The 11,482-nt window shown below is 29.9% G+C and overlaps 1 protein-coding gene across 1 annotated transcript; it reads left to right on the top strand.

Annotated features, from left to right (window-relative positions):
- The first annotated feature begins 657 nt into the window (after nucleotides 1-657).
- Nucleotides 658-4,841, top strand: LOC130808816 (protein gamma response 1). Its single transcript, XM_057674328.1, has 3 exons — nucleotides 658-871; nucleotides 2,458-3,614; nucleotides 3,912-4,841. Exons 2-3 carry the CDS (start codon nucleotides 2,459-2,461, stop codon nucleotides 4,601-4,603), a joined length of 1,848 nt encoding a protein of 615 aa, XP_057530311.1. The 5' UTR covers nucleotides 658-871; nucleotide 2,458; the 3' UTR covers nucleotides 4,604-4,841.
- Nucleotides 4,842-11,482: the final 6,641 nt, after the last annotated feature.

Here is an 11,482-nt window from a genome sequence, read left to right on the forward strand (position 1 = left end):
TGAATCATACTCCTAAATTGTTATTTTAATCAAGGAAAATTTCACATGATAGCATTGAATTTTCATGAAACGCTAGTGGTAGCACTCTTGTAAGAACTTTTCATATAGTATCATTCAGTTTATGCCTTATCAAACTGTCGTAGCATTTTCCGTTAAACTCTTGTTAATTATTTGTTTAATTTACCGTTTTTATGTTTCTACCTTTATCAAGTGTTGGTTGTTGTCTTTATAATTTTCCTTAAACCATTTTTATGCTCTCAAATATTTATTTTACTATTTTAACGTTTAATTCACCGTTTTATTCATTAAAGCTCTTAAATGCTTAGAGCAAATTATGAGGACAAGAATCAACACTTAGAAAGGGTGGAAATGTCAAAATGATAAATTAAACGAAAATTGACAAGAATTTAATGAAAAATGCTACGTTAGTTAAATAAGACATAAATTGGATGCTACCATGTAGAAAAATCTTACAAAAGTGCTACCACTGGCGTTTCATAAAAGTTCGATGCTAGTGCTATCACGTGGAATTTCCGTTTAATTAAAAGTTGGTATTAATATATTATTGATTTACATTATAAAAAATCTAGTGAAAGTAAATATAGTAAAAAATCTAGTGAACGAATATTTTCTTTTATGTGAGCTTAAATTGTTGCAACTTTTAAAGCGAAAAAATATCATATTTCCCTCCTTCAAAATCTCTTTTCCCTCAACACCTTCAATCTTCAAGGTCAATAAATAGTTAAATACGATACTATCACCGGACAACGGCATCGTGATTTATATCTTCCGTCGTCTACCACTCTTTTGAGTTAACCATCCAACGCAGTCAAATCGCCGACTTTTGCGGTTAACCCTCTGCAACCTTCAGGTAAATGCTCATACATTTTCCTTCGTTATTGCGAATTCTTTTTAAAGGTCTGCATAATTGAGAACTTTAACTTACTGATTGCGATCTTTCTAGTGATTTTAAAAGTTTTTAGTTGATTTTTTTGGTTTATTTTGAAGTTATCATTTAATTGTGATTTTTAAAAGAACTAGGTTTTTTTTTAATCTAATTACTAGTTGAAAATTGAAACGATTTTATGATTAGTTAATTTAACTTGATCAGTACAAGTGTAAAATTAACTTGTATTGTTGTAAGTTTGTTATTGCATTTCAGAATTTGTTTGAAATTGTAATTTGGTTGATACGGATTTATTAGTAGTGTATTTGGTTAGATTTTTTTGTAGGTGATCTGAACTCTGACTAGAATTCTGAACATCAGACACATTTACGAATACTTTAATTAGGTTTTTCTGAATAATATGCCAAGTTAAAGTAACATATGGTGATGCTCGTGGATTCCTTGTCTCTCGGATTATATTCCTAGCTGACTACCTTTAAAAGAGCAAACAATATTAATGTGGGTTAAGAATGTGCGTAATGTTTGATATCATGATAGCCTAACATTCATGATGATCCTAAGATTGACACAGGGGAGGGGGGAATTGTGTGTAGGCTCTATTAAAGATATTACTTATAAATTTTCAACTGTACCGAAGTCCGAAATGAGTAAGAAATTTTTTATGTGGAACAAATAGTAAAAAGGTAAAAGATTAATGAAAAAAACAATAAATAATCAAACATGGATATATGTCCTAGCCCATCTGACACAAACCCTATGATCCAACCTCTTGAAATTTACTTCCAATAACTTTAGCTAAATTTAAATATATATTTCTTATTTGTAACTATAGAAGTTTACGTTTCAAAGTTAACTCTAGCTTTGATGTTGTATGCTTGGGCGAGACCCATCTGAATATACAAGCAAGGAAACAAAGATAGGTAAAGATGGAACGCAAGGAACATGGAATGATGTTTGTTTAGGCTCATTTTTCTTTTGTCTTTTTCAATGTTTTGAAGAACTTGTATAGTGATTGACATGAGTATGAATAAGAAAGGAGGTGAATGTGATTATTGAAATTTACTTCCAATAACTTTCGCCCTGCGCTTTGCGCCTGGGCTTACCTTTTGCCGTTTTGCACCTCAGTGTGCCTCGCACCTTTCAAATCTAACTTCAAAATCTGGGACAAACATTATAGCTAGCTCCTTTAGTCAATTTAAAAAGCATAAGTTGAATTTCTCACCGTTCTCATCAAAACATAATTGTTCAACAATTCATTTCTTACTAATTTCTTTTGCTTTTTTGGACAGTCATCAAATTAAAAAGATTACCATGAATCATTATTACATGTTGTGCACACATTCGCAAGATCCTGGGTCACCCTTATCATTTGTGCCTAAGGAGTTGTTTTCAACAATCTTACTAAGGCTGAACTAAAGTTTTTACAATTGATTTAAATTGAACTGAATAGATTTTTGACGTTGTATCTATAGTGTTATTATTGTTAAAAAAGATTTGAAAGTTTTTCTGTAGTTTGTTTGAGCTCTTCATATCTTTCTTTATAACTGCAGGATGCGAACCACTCACCCTGAGAAAGCTCCACAATTATGTCCAGAGATGGAGAGCCATGATACAAAGTATGTCTCTGGGTTTAGCACTCTACTAGTCGCTATGATTCAAGATGCGAAAGATAGTATTTCCCAAATCGAATACATCTTTTGTAGTCAACTTTACCCCAATTTTCAACAGCATTCAAAATCCCTCCAAAAATTATATTTGGAAGCTAGGACTGCTGCTGAAAATGAGTGCAAAGAGAGACAAACTGAGATTGAGCTTCAAATGAAACAGCAATCTCTTGAAAAAGAACAAGCCCTTGATGAATGCAAAGCTGAGAAGTCGAAATTATTAGCAAGAGTAGCTGAGCTGGAGGATAAGCTGTCACGGAAGGAAAAAGAATTTGATGAAGGAATGGAATTGCATGCTAAACTACTTGACATTATTGAGGCAAAAAACACCAGCCTTAGAGAAAAAGAACAGTTGGTAAAAAATCATGAAGAAAAAATAGAGTTTCTTGTCATCAAATCAGAAGAACTTGAGCGAATCATTGATGAACGAAATAAAGAGCTTCAGGACAAGAATGAAGTAGTAACAAAGGCAAACGAGTCAGTGAAGGAGTTTCAGATGCAAATTGAGTCTACAGAGACTAAGATAGCAAATATTGAACGTATATTGAGTAAGAGTGAAGAAGAAAAGAACCAACTTTTGGTGAAACTAGAAAATATGGAAGCCAGTCTAAAAACCGAGCTTAGGAGAAAAGTTGATGAAGCAGATGAGGGAAAGCAGTCACATGTAAAATTAGTTCAGCAAGTCAGTTGGTATGACTCTGAGGTGAAAAAGAAGGATGAACAGCTATCTGCTTATGAGAGTGAGAAACAAACGCTTTTATCCAGAACAAACCATCTACAGGACAAATGTGAAGAGCTTCAGGAGAGCCTCAGAAATGTGAATGCTCATTCTGCTTTGGTCAAGCAAATTGAACAAAAAGATTCAGAGCTGACTGCAGAAAAGCAGAAAAGAAGCGATTTGTTTTTTGCTTACAAGAATCTCAAGTCTCAGCAGTGCTATCTGCTGAAGAAGTTTGGTCTCACTAATGCGGAGCTGCTTCGAATGAAAGCAGAAAAAGAAAGTGATCCATCAAACAATGATGAAACAAGAAGCAGAATTTCTGGTAAGGATCTGTGAATTTTTTTAGCTTAAAATGTATGCAGTTTAGTTCTATCCCATTGGTGTCAGTTTGTTATGCTGTTAAGTTTGTTTCTTGTTATATTCCAATTCTCTCTACCAATCCTTGATCTCATGACTAGGGGTTTGAGATGCTAAATCTAAAGCAAACTAAGCCATGGAGGGCTTGTATTATGCTGTTGAGATTTAGATGAAAGGATTAACCGCTTCATGAACGTTTTTATTCTTGATGAGTTATAGTATTTTAATATGCTCATTTTTATTAAGAGCCTGTGATTTGCAGAAATCAAGAGGAGAAAACCAGCAAGTAATGGAGTCGCATGTGAATTAAACAAAGTGAAGCAAGAGATGAACAACAATACGGAAAGCTCAGATGATGAGAAAATAAGCAGACCAAATCAGATGTTGACATCCAAGTCGTCAACTGGTTCAGAACCTGCTGCAAAGCATTGGACCATGAGTAGAAAAGCAGGTTCATTAGCTGGCGAAAAGCGCCCTGCATCTGGCTGGAGAGAGACACGAACTCGTCAAAGTCCTGGTGGGCCTGATCCGCATGATGATTTTCTTGATACACCCTTTGAAAACATCAAGGAAAATTTGCAAAAGACCATGAAGGATACTGTACTTGATGGTCCAGCTGTGAGCTTGAAAGACGCAGATTCAAATGGTGAAACACAGGACATGAAAGGTGAATCTGGACCCAAAAGGCAAAAATTGCAAATTCCCAGGCCTGATTCAAAAGGGTTCAAATACGTGGAACCTGTCAGGAAGAAAGATGCGCGTGAAAAGTTGAATGGAATTGAATGCAAGCAGTGCAAAAAATTTTATGATGCTGTCCATGCTGATAATCGAGAAGGTGATATACAGAATCTTCGATGTGAGCATCATGACGGAGTTTCAAGGCACAGGTATAGGTATGCACCTCCTCTGACTCCTGACGGATTTTGGAATATTGGATTTGACTCTGAAATTTAGTTTACTCGATTGTATATTGTTTTAATCAGAGCTAGTTTAGATTATCTAGTCCCATAATAGCTTTAGCTCAACTCCATAGATGAAAAATTCTTCTATTATAGAGGCAATCCACTATATTGCTAAGTTGTTTCTGTTTATTCCTGTAATTGATATGAATTTAGATCCCTGCAATTTTCACCTTTGGCAATCGCTTTAAAACAATGAAATTAATGCAGCTGAACAGTATTGCAATTATGTCCCCCAAGTTTCTGATTCAACCCTCTTTCTTGACCTTCAGTTTGCAATTTGATATCTAGAATCTCCATATTGTAACGTTTATAACCAATGACTAAATGGATGAACGAGGTTGCAAAAATGAAGTATGCGTTTGTCTGCTTTCATGCGCATATACCAACAAGGTTGTTAAAATCGCAATTAAGATCGTAGAATTGTACGATTTTACTATCCAAATACTTATTAATGATTTTAATTGTTACTAAATTCAGAATCGTAAGTAAAATCGTTAGATCGTATAGAATTTGATAGTATTTTCATCCATGCATGTAATTTATACTAGTATTTTCACTTGGGAGATAATTGGGGAATAATGTCATGGACCCTAATGAATCACCATCTTAATCGATAGTTGGAGTCTTAAAATATATTATGGGAGTATAATTTATCAGTTGGTTGAGTTGGTTTTTTGACAAAATTAGTAAAAAAGAGTCCAGAATAGCAACAAAGCCACACTTCAAAAAGATGGATACCTTATGCAACCAATTGAACAAGTTAGTAGTTATTGGTGTCCAACCAAAGGAAGATAAAGACATTTACACATTGAGAGCGACAAATATTGCATATTAAATTGAATCTAAAAAAAATTAAATTAGGAACATAGCTTGTAAAAATTTTAGAATTAACACATAAGGAAAATCTATCAAGAATTGCGATATAATACACTTTTTCAAAGTTAAAGAGGAAGGGCTCTAATGGAAGCACATGCCATATTTTGAACACAAATGAACAAACATATTTTCAAAGGTAATAAGAAGGGTTTGGCATTGTTGGGTTTAAGGAGGACGCTACTAAATGGAATTACACATAGGTTAAATTTGTCCAACAATTTAAACCCCCATATCTAATGTGGCCAAAAGTTAATAATTGTTAGTTTCAGCCTTTCGGGATATAGTAAAATATAATAAAATAATATAATAAAATGCTTGTTAAATCATATTCATTTTTTATACGAATTTATAAATGATATTTGCTATTAAAGATTAAATGGTAGATAATTTTTGTTATATTAAAGTAAGGTTATGCACACTCAAATCACAGATGTGACTTACGAGATGTTTGGTGACTGGTATTAAATCGAAAATAGTCTCTGTTTAGTTTTACGAATTGTGTTGTCATCGCCATAGTAATGAAACTCTCTTCCTCAAACGTGCATGTGGTTTTCTACACAGTTTTTCATCATTGTCTAATTAATACCGCCTTTTCAAATGGTATTTTTCTAATTTTATTACATTATATTTTTATCGTCATTTCCATCTTTTTAATATCAATAATTAAACCAATCGTTATTAAATTGAGATAATGAAAGGTTATAATTCCAAGTCAGAAATCTAATCCTACACCAACCGCCATTTGATACCTTAACGACTCATTTGGTTAGTAATACTAAATAGTGGTAATGAAAATGACTTATAGTCTAAAGTTTCATCAAAAAATTTTTGTCATGGTGATGAAACTTTGATCAAAAAAAAGTTTTTTTGTTCATAAAAATTTTCATTACCACATATTACCACGTCTCCTAATAGTAATGCATTGGAATGTATTTTTTGAAGAAAATAAGATGAATGAAGTTGGACAAGTATGGCCATCAAGGTAGCCAAGAGATTTTTCAACCAAAATTACACTAATTTTATTCCTCTTACCATCATTTAATATCAACTACCAAACGGATCGCAGAAACTTTGCTTACCAATGTCTACTTTGTTTGTGTAAAAAAGTGTAATAACAATTCATACTTTTCGTACAACTTTGTTGAGTTTTAAATTTAAATAAACGTGTTCGCTTCATGTTCTTTTTTAAATTGCAGCGAGTGTTGTATTAGACCGTGTCATTATAAAATAAACTCATATAATTTAATCTATTTAATTACTTTAAGATTATAAATGATCAATTTAAAATCATAGAGGTGATTATAGTAAACGATCACTTTAAAATAATAAGTGTAAATTGGATCAGCCTAATAGAAATAGTCTCACCGCCTCATCGTGAGATCGTTTCACTTTTAAGTATATCCTTTTATGATGAGAAGCCTCTCGTTGATAATAATTCGGTAAAGTAACCGACCCGAACAAAAGTCAACCTCCCAAATGATGCAAAAAACTTTGATCTTTTGTGATCATGTTCAATTCATAAGCCTCATAGAAATGATATGGATTTATTGTAGTGCAATTATAATTTTGTCACTAATTTTTTATTGAGGCTATCTCATCGTGAGACGATTTTAATTGAATAAGCGTTAACTCTTTAAAAATAAATAACCACTTCATGTACTTATTGAAATTCTTTTTTTTTTTAAATGTTTTTTTTGTATTTTTTACTAATGAGCTACTTATATGTGTTCGTCTTACGGTGAGACGATCTCATACAAGACTTGCTTTTTTTGTTGCCATTAGTTCGAAAAAGCAAAGTTTGTGATATATACTTGATTAATTTCAAATTTCTTTGTCATTTTAATTTTTTCAATAAAATAAAAGAAAAATGTGAGTGATACGTTAAAGAAAAAAAAAAGAATTTGTAGATTGGATAGAAAATGTGAGATCAAATTTGAAATCAAAAAGTTGTAAAATCTACTAGACCATCTATTAAAAAATTATAATTGATGATTAAATGTCTATTTTAAAACAGAAAGAAAAAATTCTCAATCATTATCCAAACACATGATTTTCAATATAAATTATATAAAAGTTGAATTAGTGATCATTATGAAGGGTAATTATCAATCCCAAATCCCTAATATACTTGCTGTTGAGAAGGCAATAACTCTTGTAGGAGATCATATCGACGGGCCCGTATAAGCAGCTCAAAGTTAAACTTACAAAATAGTTAATTATATAAAAACATGCTTTTCATTAAATTTTAAGAAATTAAAAATTAGGTCAGTTTATATTAAGCCGTCTTAGGATAAGACGGTTTTAATAAAGAATTTGTCTTGAGAAGCAGCAGAATAAGTGGGTGGATCGCAACTCGAAAGCCCATTAACTTCGGAGTTTGAATGGCCCGTAAAGGAAAAGTAAAAACTAATGAAGCTTCATAATGTATATTCTAATGATTGGACTGCTTGATGACCACTTTCCATATAAGTTGCTCTTTTTGGCCAAAATTTTAATGAATTTAGTAATTAAATTTCATACAAAAATATTGTAAAATTTCAAATATTTTAAAGGTAGAATTTTAAATTATACAAATTTATAAGAGAGGTCAACTGATAACTTTTGGTTTGATCTGTGTTAGTGAAGTATATTAATTTTCTAAAAAATATAATTACATACAACTTTTTTAGAATTAACTCAATGTAATAATATTAATACAGTAACGGTCCGTTTGGTAGGTGGTAATAAACGGTGGTAATGAGAATGAAAAACTAAGGTGATTTTGGTTAAAAAATCTCTTGGCTACCTTGATGGCCATGATTGTCCAACTTCAATCATCTCATTTTCTTCATAAAATTCATTTGGAAGAGGTGGTATTAGGTGATAATGAAAATTTGTAAACAAAATTTTTTTTTTGTGATTGTTAGAATTTAGGAAACAAATCAAAATCAGGAATATTAGTTTATATTTAGGGAAATAACTCATAATTGTAATATTGTTATTTTAGGCAACAATGGGATTCCTCCTTGTATATATCCAGTTGATTGTAATGAATAAAACAGTGTAATTAAACCCAAAGATTGTTTCGTTCTTCGAATCAGTGATCAAAATTTTATTACCATGGAAATGATATGAAACTTTTGATGAAATTTTACATTATAAATCATTCACATTATTACTATTTAATACCATCTACCAAACGTGCCTTAAATTTTACAATTTTTACTTAGTTCAAAATATATTGATATGCGTGTTTTAACAAGTGTTAAGAGTGAAAAGAAACATATAAATACTTAACTCTTTCGATTCCAAAAAATCAAGAAAAGTGAGCACAAATGGTAAAACAATAATATTTTATAAAAAAATATAAAAATATATATGTAAATAAAATGAGAAAATAAATTAAATACATATATGAAAATTAAAAAATATAAAAATATAAATAAAATAGAAAAATTAAGTAATTATTTGACTACACTATGAGATAAATGCTCTTAGGTGTCGAGTCCTTGTACACCTTACTTAGTGGGTCACAATCTCTGCCTTTTATGCATGTTTCATGTACTACATTGTCTACATCTTACTCGCAATTTTTTATTTTTCTATTTCATTTTCCTTTTTTTTTTAACTTTTGATGGCACCCATAATCCCAATTTTTTTTTTAAAATCACATTTACACATGTAATTTTCCATTTATTTTTTTATTATTACATCTGTCGTAAATTAGTTGCAATATATTTTTTTTGGATTTTTTAAAATTAGTTGCATATTTTCTTATCTAATAAACTTTTGCTAATGAGACCTTAAAATCTAACCTAATAATTATATAATTGATCTAAGTCTATTCCAATCCCTAACACTATATTTTGATTACATTTTCAATACTTTTAAGAGTATTTAACATAGAAGAAGATGAGCCAATTTGGTTTGAGTGCGTTGAGGTAATTATGTTAGTCAAAGATAAATAAGGATAATTACCGATTTCAATCAGTTTATAGTGGATATAGCTCGTAAATATTGTTATACTTTTCAAACACCATGACTGGAGTTTCGTGATATGACTACAATTAATATACTTTTCGATTTATACTTTGATTTATGTTATTTTGACTCGGATACCGATGTCGAATACTGGTAAATGTGTTTAAGTGTCAGATACATCTAAATATTTAATTTTACGTCTAAACTTTAGTTTCTAAGTGTGTTACCAATGTCCTCCAACACGGATACATGAAGCAAAATAAAGAGTTCGAGTAACATAACAGTAGATAAATATCGTAAATATTAAACTATACCGCTATAATTAATAAATGACTTCAACTTAGTAACTATAATTTATAAATGATTTTTAAAATATTTTATGGTACTTTCATTTCCTTATTACTGAAATATTAAGAATAAGCAAACTATTTTATGTTGCAACTAATTTAAATTGAAAAGAGTATATTCTCCTCTAAATTGAATTATAAAAAGTATTAAGGTAGAAAAAACATGGATTAACTAAGTGGTTGCGGTATTTTCGTTTTATTTTTATAATAAGAGTTTAATTCCTAATACTTATATAAAGGTTTAATTGTATGTGTCGTATAAAGATTTTATAGCCTATTTCAAAAAAATTAAATGTGTTTATAGATAGGTTCAAATAGATAACAAATTAAATTTACCTACGAAAATCTTTTTATAGGTCAATAATTTTATTTTTTAAAAAAAAAATATTCAAATCTACTTAATTTTTGGAGCTGGATGGACTAAGCACCACCCATGAGCATGTCTACTAAAAACATGCAGATAAGACTAAAGTAAACGGCAATGCACTATCTAAAGAAAGAGTAATTAAAAAGCAAATAGAGTACGTAACTTGTATATTTCATCATTACTCAATTTAATAAAATAATTCTTTGTTTGAATATCACATTTAAATCCACCATCCAATGAAAGACAAATATTATTACAGGAGTATTCTTTATTCCATACGTACGTACTATGTATGGTACAAAAGCGACTTTGAATTTGATGCTCTCATTATAAAAATTTGCTTTTTTAAAATTATTTTACCTCTCTTCCACTAACATTTTATAACTCTAATCTTATTTATAGCCAATTTCGTCGAGTTTATTATGCACAATTTTTTATTAATTATTAGTAGCAAATATCATATGTAACATTAAAAAATATACATGGTTTATTGAGTTGTTTTACCATACTCTATTGAAAGTTGAAACCAAAAAACTACACAATTTCGACTCCATCAAAATAAGGGAAGTTTTAATTAACATTACCCCACTATCTCTATGAATCTATCAATACAATATACTAAAACAAAACATAACTAACATAAGCAACTTAAAAAATTGATGAGTTGTCATCTTCTTATGAAATTTTTTCCCTCCTTTAAGCGAAGATGATGTCATTGAATAAGGATGACTATAGAAATCTTAAATATTAAGGATGATTATAAGATGATTATTTGACCATCATTATAAACTTTTGTTGGGACTATAACATATACTATTAAAATTTGAAAAACAATGTAATAAATAGTTGTATTTAATAAAGATGCACAGATTGTTATCTTTGATATTTATTTTCAAAGCAACATTGATCTATATTTATTTTTAAAAAAATTCATTCATTTACAAATCAATTATATTATTTTTAAATATACTTTAAAAAAATTCATTAAAATGCTGATTATATTATACATACAATTTACAATGGCCCACTGCTTTATCATTATTATAATGATAACTATAAAAAAAGTTGGAATTTCATTTTTCATGAATGTAATAAAATGTGTATTAAGAAATAATTTAAATCAATGTAATATTATGTCAGACTTATCCAATTTTTTATTTTTTTTACATCAAAAGAAAAAAAACTGCACATCGCATGAGAATTATCTAGTTTGTTACTAAAGAGATTGACACAAATATTAAATAGTAATTTAATTGTTAGGAGAATAAGATATAATTTTTTGAATTGTGTGAAATACCTCATTTGCTCTCTTTGGTTATTC

The sequence above is a fragment of the Amaranthus tricolor genome, chromosome 3 (genome assembly GCF_026212465.1).
Source record: "Amaranthus tricolor cultivar Red isolate AtriRed21 chromosome 3, ASM2621246v1, whole genome shotgun sequence".
NCBI classification, from domain to species: domain Eukaryota; kingdom Viridiplantae; phylum Streptophyta; class Magnoliopsida; order Caryophyllales; family Amaranthaceae; genus Amaranthus; species Amaranthus tricolor.

Excerpts from the sequence above, each read along its gene's own strand:
- LOC130808816 (XM_057674328.1), top strand. The coding sequence starts at position 2,459 with ATGCGAACCACTCACCCTGAGAAAGCTCCACAATTATGTCCAGAGATG. Across the intron at positions 3,615-3,911 it reads AACAAGAAGCAGAATTTCTG|AAATCAAGAGGAGAAAACCA; the intron begins GTAAGGATCTGT and ends TGTGATTTGCAG.